Here is a 15,677-nt window from a genome sequence, read left to right as displayed (position 1 = left end):
GTCCGTGCGGCTCCCGGGGCGCTCCAGAGTGACGTCAGGGCGCCCCAAGCGCATGGATCACGTGATCGCATGGACACGTCACCCATGCGCATGGGGCGCTCTGACGTCATTCTGGAGCGCCCCGGGAGCCGCACGGATGGTAAGTATGCTGCTCCCCCGGTCCCCACTACTACTATGGCAACCAGGACTTTAATAGCGTCCTGGGTGCCATAGTAACACTGAAAACATTTTGAAGACGGATCCGTCTTCAAATGCTTTCAGTACACTTGCGTTTTTCCGGATCCGGCGTGTAATTCCGGCAAGTGGAGTACACGCCGGATCCGGACAACACAAGTGTGAAAGAGGCCTTATACGGCGAGTATACCCCAACCCCTATATTTTAACTGGAAAAGTTGGGGGTCGTCTTATACGCCGGAAAATACGATAACACTGCTCAAAAGTGGATATCAAATATTTTCCTAGAAAAAAATAAAAATACACCAACATTTTGTATAGAATGTGAATTCCCCCTGAAGATGGACATTGCATTGCTATATAGATCTGTTTTGCTGAAGCTGCCATTACTTGGTATGACTTCTGTGGTAGCCATGGAGATATTTTGTGCTCCTGAAGAACATCCAAGCTTTGATGATGACACACCTCAGTAGAGCAGGATGAACCTGCTCAGTAATAATCCAGGAGTGACCCATATCGCATTTTACTAATGAGCCAATGAGAATGTCCTATAAATATTAAGCATTAGGCGACGTTCACAGTAGAGTTAGAAAATCCGGCAGAGGAACAGGCAATTCTTAGTAAGGCACGTGTCACCAAATAATTGCAGTTAGCCCAGGAGACGAGCCAAAGCAGAGCATGGGAGTGGTAGTGGCTTTCGCTGTTACAGTAAATCACAGTGGCTTTCTTCACACCGTTGCTCCCTAGGGCCGTACAGTGACCGGAGGAGACACCCTTTCTCCCCGTGGGGTACAACCTGGTTTTGGGGCTCCTGTCTGATCGTAGTTGGGATGCCTGTGATGATAGGTGCAAGGCAGAGCGCAATGGCCACGATATGCCAAGCCAAGCCAGAGGTAGGATAAATGTCTCTCTTTACAAGAGTGCAAAATGGGAGTTGTAGTACATCCAATTATAGCAGACACAGTTCCTACAATATACAGTACAATTCTTCCCAGATAATGATGTATGGATTTAGGCAAGGGTGGGAGTCATGGCCCTCTTTCCTCTTCATCCCGCTAAAGCCTCCTCCAACAGAAACGATGGTGGGCAGTAGTACTTGAGGAATGGTTGCTCTAATATCCACTACAAGATGCAGGGTTTTGAATGTACCTCTGTCCAGGTCTGAAGGGTGTCTTAACAGTGTCTCTCACGGTAGTAAAGTCTTAACAGCTTTTGGTAGCAGGTTACCTTACCGACTCCAATGCTCAGCCATGCAGATTCTAAGTTCTCCAATTCTCTCCTCACCAGTATCTGTACCGGTTCATACAGTACAGCACCAGTACATACAGTACAGTATACTCCTTTGTTTTTCTCAGTCTCCCCTTCTGTAGATCTTGCCGAGATCTATTAGTCTCTGTAGATTTTGGTCCTGAGAAGAGGAAGCACAAGGCAACAGCCTCCTCTCTCTCTGAACTCTCCCTAGAACTACTCTTAGGCCTCTTTCACACGGGCGCCATGTTTTTGGCCCGGATAAGATGCGAGTGCATTGCGGGAAAATGCACGATTTATCCGCGCGAGTGCAAAACATTGTAATGCGTTTTGCACACGCGTGAGAAAATTTGGCATCTTTGGTACCCAAACCCGAACCCGGACTTCTTCACAGAAGTTCAGTTTTGGGTTAAGTGTTGGGTAGATTATATTATTTTCCCTTATAACATAGTTATAAGGGAAAATAATAGCATTCTTAATACAGAATGCATAGTACAATAGGGCTGGAGGGGTTAAAAAAATAAATATTTTAACTCACCTTAATCCACTTGCTCGCTGCCTGGCTTCTCTTCTGTCTTCTTCTTTGCTGTGCACAGGAATAGGACCTTTGATGACGTCGCTGCGCTCATCACATGGTCCATCACATGATCCATCACCATGGTGCGATTTTCACGCAGCCCCATTCACTTCTATGGGGCCTGCATTGCGTGGAAAACGCACAAAGAGGAGCATGCTGCGATTTTCACGCAACGCACAAGTGATGCGTGAAAATCACCACTCATGTGCACAGGCCCATAGAAATGAATGGGTCTGGATTCAGTGCGGGTGCAATGCGTTCACCTCACGCATTGCACCCGCGCGGAAATCTTGCCCGTGTAAAGGGGACCTTAACCTAAGGGTACAGCAGCCACCACCTATCTTCTTACAATGGCTGAGATAGGATGACCTCCCCAATGCCCGTGCCCCTTATATAGGTTACACTTAACCTGTTCCCCGGCACTCGCGTCGCTCCTGATCCACGCACGGCCGCTGCAGAGATGCAGAGGCAGCCGTGCAGGGATCAGAAGCAACGCGGGTACCAGGGAACGAGGTAAGTATGACCCATATGAGGGGCATTAGGGGGGTCATTATAGGGGTTGGATAACCCCTTTAACCCTGGCCATGCCATCCATACCACTTTTCCACATTTTTTCCACGTTACACCTACAATCAAATGTATTTTATTAGGATTTTATGTGATAGACCAACACAAAGTAGCAAGTAATTGTGAAGTGTAAAGAACATGATACATGGTTTTCAAAACATTTTAAAAATACAAATCTGGAAAGTGTGGTGTGCATTTGTGCTCACCCTGAGTCAATACTTTGTAGGACCACCTTTCGCTGCCATTACAGCTGCAAGTCTTTTGGAGTATGAATCTACCAGCTTTGCACAGCTAGAGGCTGAAAGTTTTGCCCATAATTCTTAAAAAAAAATAGCTCAAGCTCCACCAGGTTGGACGGAGAGCGTCCGTGAACAGCAATTTTCAAGTCTTTCCACAGATTCTCAATGGGATTCAGGTCTGGACTTTGACTGGGCCATTCTAACACATAAATATGCTTTGATCTAAACCCCTCCATTGTAACTCTGGTTGTACCCCTGCCAATCAGCTGTTTGAAGAGGACATGGCATTTCAGTGAGTGGTGCAACCTCCTCACAGCGTACCAACCACAGTGCTGTACATTGTGTACTGGCTGTGATTGGTATTACAACTTAGCCCCATTCACTTGAATGTGACGTCACTGGCCTACGGAGAGGTTGCGGTGCCTAATGGAGAGCTGCTGAATCTTCTGGTGGGGATTCCGACCCCCACTGATCTGATATTGATGGCCCTTCCTGAGGGCAGACCATCAATACTGAACTATTTTATTATGGTCAGTGGCCAAAAGCCCCTATTTTTAAGGACTGTTTGAGATTTTATGGTCTGGCAACCAGTATACTGGTCAATAACATCAGCAGATGCAGATTACGTGCTGTGCTATTTTGGCCATCAAATGTAACAGCACAGTGGCTCAGTGGCTAGCTCCTCCGGGTACTCTGCTTTCCTCCCACACTCCAAAGACATACTGGTAGGGAACTTAGATTGTGAGCCCCATTGGGGACAGTGTGATGCCAATGTGGTCTCTGTAGCAGTGTGAACGGAGCCTCTGATTACGTGACCAGTGGTTTGCCATTGCAATAAATTCAGGACATTGCCTTGCACTCATAGTATTGTTAGGGGGGAATAAGCTTCCAATTTCACGAATGCTGACATCATCAAAGCTCACAAGACAATTGCAGCAAGCTATCGAGAATGGGAAGAACTGAGTGAGGGCACATTTTTTTTGCAGCCCGTACGTGGAACATTCACTTCAATGGGGCCGCAGAAACAACGGAAATGACTCCGTGTCCGTTTTGCAAAAAAATAAAACATGTCCTATTATTGTCCACATTACAGACAAGGATAGGACTGTATTATTAGGGGCCGGACGTCCGGCAAAATGTGAAATAAACACGGCCGGTATCCATTTTTTTTTTTTTTTCAGATCAGCAATTTGTGGACCGCAAAACACCAACGGTCATGTGCATGATCCCTGATTCAATGCAAAACTAAGGGAAGAATTTACCATTCCTCCCACACTGGCGTAAAAAAGTTGCAAATAGTGTGTTTGCAACTGTTTACATGCCACTTGTGAAAATTTGGTCGCAAGTGGCATTTCTCCACTGCCCTTGCCACTTTGACGAAAAGGTGGTGTGATTGCTAGAATGAGAAGGGCTCACATATCAGGCTCTCTCCTCGCTGCAAGAGAGGAGGCGAGACAGACTCAATAGAAAGGCCATGCGAGCGCTTCTCTCTCCTCGTTCTAGCGACCAGTGGAGGTCTCAGCACTCAGACCCCCATTGATGTCTCTGAAAACTCAGTGAACTTAAACAGGGTTTTCCGAGACGTAAATACTGATGATAGGTCATCAGTATCTGATCGTGGGGTCAGACACTCGGGACCCCCGTTGATTAGCTGGTTGAGAAGGCACCAATACTCCTGTGTCCCGGTCTTCTCTGCGCTCAGCAAGAACGGCGTTGTACATTGTATAGCAGCTGTGCTTGGTATCGCACTCATCCCCATTCACTTCTATGGGACTGACCGATGAACGTGACGTCACTGGTGCCTTCTGAAACAGCTGATCGGTGGGGGTGCCGGTGTAATGTTATACTTCCCTACTTCGTGATATTTCCCTACCCTCGTCACTTCCGGTTGCAGCGGAAATGACGTGAGGAGGTGTGCAGTGCCGCGCAGGCGCACAACGACGGGTTAGGGAAATTTCACAGCAGAGTGCGCATGCACCGGGAGCCTCGCCAGCGGTTAGGGTAGGGAAAAATTATGGGCCAGTGCGCAGGCGCGGTGATCGGATGGATGTTCTCAGCTGGACACCAGCTGACACTGAGCCTCACCAGCAGTTAGGGAAGGGAAAAATTACGTACAGGCCAGTGCTTTTTCCCTACCCTAACTGCTGGTGAGGCTGCCCACGCATGCGTAGTGTCGGCCGGTGTCCAGCTGAGAACATCCATCCGATCACCGCGCCTGTGCACTGGTCCATAATTTTTCCCTACCCTAACCAGCGGCGAGCCTCCCGGCGCATGCGCACTCCGCTGTGAAAATTCCCTAACCCATCGTTGCGCAACTGTGCGGCGCTGCAGGCATGCGCACTCTGCTGTGAAATTTCCCTAACCTGTCGTTGTGCGCCTGCGCGGCGCTGAACACCTCCTCACGTCATGTCCGGTGCGACCAGAAGTGACGAGGGTAGGGAAATCTCACGAAGTAGGGAAGTATAACGTTACACCGGGTATTGGACCCCGAACCGATCACATACTGATGACCTATCCTGAGGAAATGTCTCAGAAAGCTCCCCTGCATGTAATAAGCTTTATTTACATAACTATGAAGCTCCCCTCTAATTTAAAGTTACAAATCCAGTTACCCTGCATAATTATTTAAAGGACAAGAAAACAAGCAGTTACCATGGCCACCTTATCAGACTGGCGAGCCGCCCCCCGCCCCGACACCCAGCTATGTAGCCACGTGTGACTGCCACACGTCACCCCAGCACACACACCTAAACTGCCCACTTCCTCTGTTTACCGGCGCTGGTTGTGACGTCACAGCTGCGCGGCCACGCCCTCCCCCCGGGGTTCCAATCAATGTGCTGGCTGCTGGGTCGCTGGGACAGATACAGTGTTAGTGCTGCCCGGAGGATGACAGCTCGCACCAGGTAAACGGCGGGCTGGGGAGCGGGTGTCAGCTGGAGGAGGGCCCCCCCCCGGCTGAGTGAGTGTTGTGGTGGGACATGCGCAGGGTCCTGTGACAGCAGTGTTTGGGATACATGGGCTCCTCTGAGGTTTAGGTCACGTGATATCTGGGCTTTGTGGTAACCCCTGTCATATCACATAGGTATTGTAATAGGCTTAAAGGGGGGTTCTGCCCAGGACTCAGAACAAGTAATAATCTAGCAGGCATGCTCAACCTGCGGCCCTCCAGCTGTTGCAAAACTACAACTCCCAGCATGAGCATGGTGGGAGTTGTAGTTTTACACAGCTGGAGGGCCGCAGGTTGAGCATGCCTGAATGGGGACACCTAGGCAGCACGGGCGCAGCTGTGGGGGGCTTGATTCGGCTTTGCTGTCTAGAGCCATGCTCTACCCATGGGCAGTGTTATCTTACCAACAACTTGAGGTTCTTGCCACTTTTCTTCCCTAAAAAGGACAGGAAGCTGAATATTAGATAAGTGACCGCTTCTCCTGCTCTTAGGGGTACATGAGCTACTGGGAGGAGGCCCCGTTTTGATTTCTGCTCTGAGGCCTCACACCTGATACAATGTTTCCCCACTGCAGACACGGATGGCTTATTTCTAACATACACAGTCAGTGTTTCATTGATGGGGCCCCTTCCAATTCCTAAAACAAAGGGGCCGTAGGGTCTTCTTGCCGGGTGCCTGTCACAGCACAGCCCCCATGTAAGTGTATGGAGAAATGTCCAGTTCATATGCAGCGCTGGTATAGTGGCGGTGCCATGCAGGACCTATGGCAGACATGTCATTATTGCTTATGGCGCATTAACCTCTTAATTGTCGCAGTTCAGGCGATTTTCTATGGGTTGGATGTCCTCATTTCAGCAGATTATCTGTGTGGAAGTGACAGGATTATCTGTCTATTGGGCAAGTCAGCAGGAAATCTATACATCTGTGCCCTCCCTGTACAGTGCAATGTTCAGTGTGACGGGTTAGTCGGTAATACTTGTCCGCTGTAGATAAGGTCCAGCTTTCCTGACGTCTGTTTTAGTAAATACTTGTGTTTCTCATGAAAAAAATCAAATAAAAACAATACTGGAGCATCTTTTCTTCTAACTTTGCTTTGTGTCGGTCCTCTGTTATTCCTCTTAGAAATTGCTGAATGCATTGATTGCTTCCAGTTGTCCACAGTCGGTGCTGACAGTTGCAGACTGTGTAAAGACACATTTATATGGGTCCAAAAACCATGGCCTATGCTTGGGATTTTTTTTTGTTATGTCCTCGACAGGGCTGACATGTCAGTTTTAGTAACTACGGTACTTGCATTCTCCATGTAATATCAATTCTGGAGCATCTATTGTTTTTACTCCAAGTTGTACCGTTCCTGATTTATCCTGCTAGAAGTTTACAAGTCTATTGCCAGCAGTCTGCAGTAAAGGTACTGCTGGGTGTTACTAGTAGTGGGTGTGTCTGACTCAATGAGTGCTGCTGGTGTCAGACTGCGGGGACACCTCCCCAACTGGTAACACCCATCTGTACCTTTAGTCAGCAGCTTGCAGTATTCATAAACTTCTAGTAGAAATAACAGAAGACTGGCACATCATTGAGTCATGAGAAAAGATGCTCCAGAAGTGTTGTTACTTGGGGAATACAAGTAGTTATTACAATAGACATGTCAGAAGAAGTAACCGCTCCTCTTTAGACTTTGTCTTCTATGTTTCAGCAACATTAGGCCTATTGCACACACGACCGTAGGTGGCCCGTGCTGTGGACCGCATATACGGATCCGTAATATACATGGGCGCCGTTCTGTGGGTATTCCGCATCACGGATGCAGACCCATTCACTTCAATGGGTCTGGAGATGCGAAATGGTGCTTCCGTGGGGTTTCGTCCCGTACTTCTGTTCCGCAAAAAGATAGAACATGTCCCATCTTTTTGCAGAATGAGCGGATCGCGGACCCATTAAAGTGAATGGGTCCTCGATCCGCTGCGGCTGCCCCACAGTTGGTGTTCGTGCAGCACGGCCACGGGGCCCACACGTTTGTGTGTAGGAGGTGGCCAGTGACCGTCATTTTAAGTAGGTCAGTGGCCCCAGTGAGCTAATCTTTGCTGTAAATCTGGAGCAGCAGATGGTGTTATCTCCCCCATGACTGAGATTATATCAATATAAAGGATAATTGACTTAGTTATTGATTAACTGAGCGGTTAGTCTAAAAAACGGATCACCGTGTCATCTATGTGAATGCAATGCTGAGTGTAAAATATTTATTGTTTCTTCTCCCTAGGTATCATCATGGGGTGTAGCATTTGGAAGCAGTTTGGACGTCTCCAGTAATCTTGGCTTATAACCTCTGCTGGCCAGGGAGAAGCCAGATAAAGTTGAAGGAGTGATAGACGCACCTCAGGCACGATGGAGGAGGAAGGGACAGAATGGCTTGTATTCGCTGTGCATAGGCTCGTCTCTTGGGGGGCATCAGCTGCCATGATATTTGGCGGAATCGTGCCATATATACCCCAGTATAGAGACATAAGAAGAACCCAGAACGCAGATGGCTTCTCAGTTTACGTTTGTCTCATGCTCTTAGTAGCGAACATCTTGAGGATATTGTTTTGGTAAGTGACCTAAAGGCATCGGACAGGTAAATACTGCCATTATCAAGGTGAAGAAATCCTTACCTGCAGGGGTGGACTGGCCATAAACCCTACAGGGAAATGTCCTAGTGGACCAATGCCCGGGGGGCACCTGAGCCCTCTTCACTACCGCTGGCCAGGTTGATATCAATCTGATGCTCTTAGCATTAATTAATGCTGGTAGCATCAGATACTTATGCATGAGACCAACAACAGCGGGTGTCCTCCTGTACTCACCTGTATCGCTGTCCTCAGAACGGTACCACAATACTGTGGTGAGGGCAGCAGTATTTTATGCTTCACTGTGGTATTTGGTTCTGCTGGGGCGGTATTTTGTGCTGCACTACTGTATTACAGGCTCCGTCTAAGTCTGTTGGCCCTGCCTACTTGTGCTGCCCTGTCTTCTATCAATTTGGCCCACCTACAACATGGAGACACTTTTAGTTTTTTTTTCCAGGGCCTCTTTAAGTTCCCAGTTATTTAATTTTTATTTCACTGTGTACTGATCAGGGGCAAGCACCCCGAAACAGCTGTCTACGGATGGATATTTGGCTTGGCTATTTTCCCTTGGCATGTTCCAAGGCTTTTTTTTTTAAAGTCGGTGGGTGGAGATTAGCTGCCATTCACTTCACACACAGAAAGTAGAGGAGAATTTGCTTCATAACTTTCATAGTCACTCAGAATCAGCTCCAGGATCATGGAGGACATTACAGGGAAGTACTGACCTGTATGGATGTGAATATAGCAGACTGAGATAGTAACTGTGTATTTAGCTGTGCAGTCTCTCTAACTGTGTGTCTCTCACTAATTTCCTGCTCACTCCACCTCTCCTTTTTCCATAGACTTGTATGGGGTGATCTAATCTGATCCTTAGTGAGAAAGCAGCCATTCTTGACTTGCCAAAATTGATTATTTATTAATTTCAGAGACCATACGGGGCATTTATCAAAGCTATTACGGCACTATTATGGCATATAAAAGTTTGTGTTTATTGCCACTAAAGGAGCAGCGGGGCCTATTGCAGCCAATGATTTGCTATACCTAGAGTTATAGCTCAAGTCTATGCCAACTAGGGGCATGGTCTGCCAGAAATGCCCTAATAGGCATCTGCCTCTTAATAAAGTAGACACACCTTAAACCAGGGCAGGGGAACAAGAGCAGCATATGGGAATGCCAATCTTGATAACTCTCCCCCAAAGTAATTTTACAAATGGGGGGGCAGCTGATAACTCTAGAACAAGACAAGGCACTTTTCTCTGATAAGATATATTACAAAGTTTTTTTTATGTCCTCTTGCATTATTGATTTCTGCAAAGTTGTGTGAAAAGTTGGTGACCATTTAATGCTGTTCTCATTAAATAAATAAATCTCTGTCACACAACCGTAGGCTGTGTTCGTACATGGCAGAATTGTGTTGCAAGCATGCCAGCGATTTTTCTTTATTTTAATTTTTTTAAGCTTGCTCATTCTTGTGTGGAATTGTTGCAGATTGACATCTGAACTTCAGGGGTTATACCCATCACACTGGTGGCATATCGTTAGGACCCACGTCTTGGACCCTATCTGACATTGGTGCCGTATCCTAGTGATATGCCACCAAAGTCAAATAAATGAGCAATTCCCTTTACCTACTGCCCTGATATAAAGGTGAAGGCCTGGCTTCTCATGCATGTACATGTATATCTGGTCTGCGTCTTGATGTTTGCACAACGGCCTGTTGTGTCCTTGCATGGAAAAGGGTCACAGTGACCTGTTGAAAATACCTGTATTTTGGACGTGATTTGGTATTATTAGCTGTGTTGTGTTCTCTCTTTTTTACGGATCACATGTAGACATAATCTGCTTGACAGGTTGAGTTAGGCTTTGTAGCACATAATGTTTCTATCTTCTGTCGCAGTGTATATGACGGAGGCCTGTGATGGGTGCTGTACAGACTCGTCAGACATAGGCTCCTCTTTCAAAGAACATATACTGTATGGTATAATTTTTGTTGAGTTGGCCCTGGTGTAGGAAAAATACAGTCTGCTGCGCTTTCCTATAGGCTACATTCACACGACCGTCAGTGTTTTGTGGTCCGCAAATTGTGGATCCACAAAACATGGCCGTCGCCATATAGAAAATGCCTATTCTTGTCCACAATTGCAGCCAAGAATAGGACATGCTCTATCTTTCTTGCGGGGCCGAGGAGCTGAATTACGGATGCGGACAGCACACGGTGTGCTGTTCGCATCTTTTGCGGCCCCGTTGAAATGAACGGGTCCGCACCCGTTCTGCAATTTTGCAGACCCATTAATACGGTCGTGTGAATGATGGGGTTAGAAAATTGACCTGTCGTGTTTTTTTATCCTCCACTGGGTGAATGGGATCAACAGATATGTGTTATGCATTCATGGGGAACTTTTCCCAAATTGGCCCCTCACCCAGTCACTAGAACTGGGGCCGTGTTCCCAGTTTAAATGAAGCGGCAGACCCCTTAAATAATTATAATGTAATTGTGAGTAATAGATCCCCATTGGTTTATGTTTTGTCTAAGACATGTTTTATTGTCAAATCCGTTTTTTGGATGGAAAAAAAAGTCAAACAGGACTTTTTCTGTCCAAAAAAGCTACATTTTATATAACTTCTGAATGGTCTAGAGAGGAACAGAGAACTGATGTGAACTCAGCTTTACAGATACTATAAACTTGAATGACCTTGAACATTTCCCTGGTACATCACGGACACTATTTTTGGGCTGGATTACGATCACATTAGTTAAAAAGGTTTTGCCTGCTTAGCCAGTCTGTGGCCATGGCGGGGACCTGTATCAGCCAGTGATTGTCTGAGAGGGAGCTTCATATGTGTCGAGAAGGGACCAGAAAGTAGAGACCAGCGGGCACCGGCTAAGCATTGGAAAAAGAGCAGTGAGATAAGTATCAATTCTTTTGCATTGACCCGCCGGGCAACCCCTTTGAATTTGACATCTGGTTTTTAGAATTAATTGCATGACTTCCAATCCTTAATAAAAAAAACATCTTTTTTTTCCCCCCCATTAGGTTTGGACGTCATTTTGAGTCCCCTCTCCTTTGGCAGAGCATCATTATGATTGTTACTATGCTGCTGATGCTGCAACTGTGTACAGAAGTCCGAGTGGCAAATGATCTGACCACAAAGCGTCGCTTATTCACAGGTTGGTGATTCGGCCTGCACACTTGGGTATACTGGGAATTGTGTTGGATCACTTGATAACCTGAACATATCTTGTTTGTCTTATAAGAAATTTGGCAATTCATTTTATATTGTTGAATGGTCCATATTTTAGGTTTTTATGTGCATGTATAAAATACCTTTTTCAGGAGTATAGAGTGCTCTGTAGGCTTGCATTCAACCTTTTCTTTATCAGTCCACAGTATGCGTCTTCTTTTTGTTGACGGTTGTTTAATCTGTGTTTTTAGGTGACAAAAAAATGTATTTTATATTTGACAGTGGGCAGGAAAAGCTACCCTGCTATGTGTCATGTCAGAGGCAGGGGAAAAGTAAGAAGACATTGAGCCACCTTTGGAGACATTTTTTATTCTCTGGCAGAAAAAGTGCAAAAAGATAGGAGCCTTGGCTGCCTGGCTTCTGGGATTTAGTAGTGTCCCCTGATAATGACTACACAAGTTCTATAAGACTCGTTATACCGATCCCAGTATATGATTGTTACCATCTTGTTGCTGAGAAGGAAAAATGATATATTCTCCATTTAGCATTCCAATTTTTGAGAAAACTCAGTGTTGTGCCGTTACCTGGTAGATCCCTGTAATGGCTGTGGGGGTATTTATGATGAGGCAGTACATTAAAGTGAAACTGTCTAATTTTTTATTTTTTTTTCTTCTAATGTGCAGGGGCAGTGATGCTGAACACTTTTGTAATATACTTTAATTACTGAAATCATAAATTTCTATTAGGGCTCATTCACACGACTGTATGAAAGGGTCCGCACCCATTCCGCAAAATTGCGGACCTATTTGTTTCAATGGGGCCGCAAAAGATGTGAACAGCACACCGTGTGCTGTCCGCATTCGTAATTCCGTTCCGCGGCCCTGCAAAAAAATATAGAGCTTGTCCACAACTGCGGACAAGAATAGTCATTTTCTATGATGGTGGAGGTAATGTGCGGAACGCACCCCATCCCCTTGACATGGACCTCCATAGGGGCCCGCCCGCTTAACAGTGACCTCAACAGCACCCGCCCCCTAGCACTGACCATAGGTTACAGTCTCTAACTGTGACCTCCACCATTCCCAGCCTCCTTAACAGTGACCTCCACAGTACCCAGTCTCTTTAACAGTGATTTCCACAACACCCCGTCCCCTTAACACTGACCTCTATAGCGGACCGTCTCCTTAACCGTGACCTCCCCAGCAGCCTGCCCCTAGGGTTGCCAGAGGTCGGGTTTTAGGCCAGACAGTCCGGCTTTCAGACTCCCTGTCCTCCATCTGGTGCAGGGCCTGGATGGACACAGGGATGTTCTTTTGAACAGCTCACCCTGACAGCAGCACTGTGCTGTCTGAGCGTAAGCTATAGGGAGAAAGTCACCCTCCCACCCCTGCAGCTGACAGAAGTTGATTTTTACCTTAATTTTTTTCAATCCCCGTTGGCCGCAAAGTGGGCGTGGCTTAGTGTGACCTTGGGCGGGGTTTTTAAGTCCGTCTTTTGAGGGTGGCCTGAATAGCCACTACGGATCGACCGATATTGATATATATTATTTTTTTGAGCCGATAATCTGTGAACTTTCAGGCCGATAGCCCATAATTTATACCAATATATTACTTGGTAGTCACTGAGGTGGTGGAAATTTGCATTTGGCACTAGTATATTATAAATGTACGGTAAATTATAAATGAATAAAGCATACACACACACACACACACACACACACACTCGGCTTTATATATTAGATATGTGGATAGAGGCAGTGAGGGCAGCAGCAGTCAGTGTGGAGCAGGGAGTGTTGCTAAGGCACAAAATAGGCTACTTTAGAGCTAATTTCTAATAGAAATGTACAATTTCAGTAATCAAAATATATTACAAAAAATGCTCAGTATCACTGCCTCTACACATTACAGAAAAAAGAAAAAAAAAAAATGACATTTACACTTTAAATCTACGGGCCAAATTGCTAAAAGACTACGTTAGAAATTGTAAATACATCTTCCTGTACCTAAATTACCCATCGAAAACCAAGATGTATCTACTGATTAATGCAGGAGGGGTCATTCTCTCTTGCTGACTGAATTTTGTACCTCTTGATGGATTTAGTAAAACAATTTAACGACTTATTAGTGTCAAAAATAATGTCCTATGACACCTAATAGTTGATGTCATAGAATCTATCTGTTAAAGTAGTTTCTTCATAATGTTTGTACTCTGTATAGCACAGTGGTACTATGCGTCACACAGTCTTATTCTACGTTGCACAGTGGCCACCTACGTCGCACATAGTAATAATAACTGCATACTGCATCACACATTACCATTTTGTCACATAGTAAGTGTACAGTATTTTGTCACACTTACTAACAGTGCGTCATACAATTACATTTTTGGCACACAAGAAGTGTATTCATGTTGTGATACAATAACAGTCAGCAGTATATTATGTGTCACACACTAGTGTTCTGTGTCACCCATTAAAAACAGTGTATGGAGCCATTAGATCAGGGATGTCAAACTCGTGGCCCTCCAGCTGTTGCAAAACTACAACTCCCATCATGCCTGGGCATACTACAGCTATCAGGGAATGATGGGAGTTGTAGTTTTGCAACATCTGGAGGGCCATGAGTTTGACATCCATGCATTAGATGGTAGTCACACCATACCTGTGTCACACAGCCAGACAGAATCCCTTTTCAGGATACTGGAATCCCTTTCTGTAAGACATTCCACGAGAGAGAAAGCATCGCATTCCGTAAGACTGAAATCCCTTTTTGTGCAGCGGCAGAATGCGCTTTTGTGAGAAATTCTGTGTGACTGAATCACCTTCTGTGTGACAAAATCCCCTTTTGTGATACATTTTGTGCGACTGAATCTGCTTATGTGAGACATTCCATGGATCAGAATCCGCTTTTGTGAGACATTTTGTGTGATGGAATCGGCTTTTGTGAGTCATTCCTGTTTGATGGAAACTGCTGATGTAGGCTGGTTTCACACGGGCGTTGCAGGAAAATGTGCGGGTGCGTTGCGGGAACACACGCGATTGCAAAACATTGTAATGCGTTTTGCACTCGCATGAGAAAAATCGCACATGTTTGGTACCCAAACATGTACCTTGGGATCGGTGTTCTGTAGATTGCTATTATTTTCCCTTATAACCATGTTATAAGGGAAAATAATACATTCTGAATACAGAATGCATAGTAAAATAGCGTTGGAGGGGTTAAAATAAATAATTTAACTCACCTTAATCCACTTGATCGCGCAGCCGACATCTCCTTCTGTCTTCATCTTAGCTGTGTGCAGTAACAGGACCTGTGGTGACGTCACTACGGTCATCACATGATCCATCACATGATCTTTTACCATGGTGATGGATCATGTGATGACCGGAGTGACGTCACCACAGGTCCTGGTTACTGCACACAGCTAAGATAAAGACAGAAGGAGATGCCGGCTGCGCGATCAAGTGGATTAAGGTGAGTTAAAAAATATTTTTTTTTAACCCCTCCAGCGCTATTTTACTATACATTCTGTATTTAGAATGCTATTATTTTCCCTTATAACCATGTTATAAGAGAAAATAATAATGATCGGGTCTCCATCCCGATCGTCTCCTAGCAACCGTGCGTGAAAATCGCACCGCTTCCGCACTTGCTTGCGGATGCTTGCGATTTTCACGCAACCCCATTCATTTCTATGGGGCCTGCGTTACGTAAAAAACGCAGAATATAGAGCATGCTGCGATTTTCACGCAACGCACAAGTGATGCGTGAAAATCACCGCTCATGTGAACAGCCCCATAGAAATGAATGGGTCGGGTTTCAGTGCGTGTGCAATGCGTTCATCTCGTGCATCGCGTCCGCGCGGAATACTCGCCCGTGTGAAAGGGGTCTAAGACATTCCATGTGACAGAATCCGCTTTTGTAAGACATTTTCTGTGACAGAATTCCTTTTTGTGCGACAAAATCCCCTTTTGTGAGAATTTCTTTTGCAATGGAATCCCCTTTGTATTGAAGAAGATGGGTTTGCACTGCGGTTTGCACATGGTGCACGCATCCAGGGAAGGCGTCCCACTTGTATATAGTGAAGAAGGACCGACACTCACTTTCTTGATGATATGAAGAGACGTTTATTCAAGGCAT

The 15,677-nt window shown here is 45.8% G+C and overlaps 1 protein-coding gene across 2 annotated transcripts in view; it reads left to right on the top strand.

Moving 5' to 3' along the window:
• Positions 1-5,594: 5,594 nt before the first annotated feature.
• Positions 5,595-15,677, top strand: part of SLC66A2 (solute carrier family 66 member 2) — a 103,539-nt gene continuing 93,456 nt past the window's right edge. For both annotated transcript variants that reach the window (XM_044293430.1, XM_044293429.1), the window contains exons 1-3: positions 5,595-5,708; positions 8,010-8,337; positions 11,391-11,524. In XM_044293430.1, the coding sequence (XP_044149365.1) occupies positions 8,135-8,337; positions 11,391-11,524 (337 nt within the window). In that variant the 5' untranslated portion in view covers positions 5,595-5,708; positions 8,010-8,134. The remainder of the gene's footprint in view (positions 5,709-8,009; positions 8,338-11,390; positions 11,525-15,677) is intronic.

The sequence above is a fragment of the Bufo gargarizans genome, chromosome 5, assembly GCF_014858855.1.
Source record: "Bufo gargarizans isolate SCDJY-AF-19 chromosome 5, ASM1485885v1, whole genome shotgun sequence".
Lineage (NCBI taxonomy): Eukaryota > Metazoa > Chordata > Amphibia > Anura > Bufonidae > Bufo > Bufo gargarizans.
This window is presented reverse-complemented; position numbering and strand designations above follow the sequence as displayed.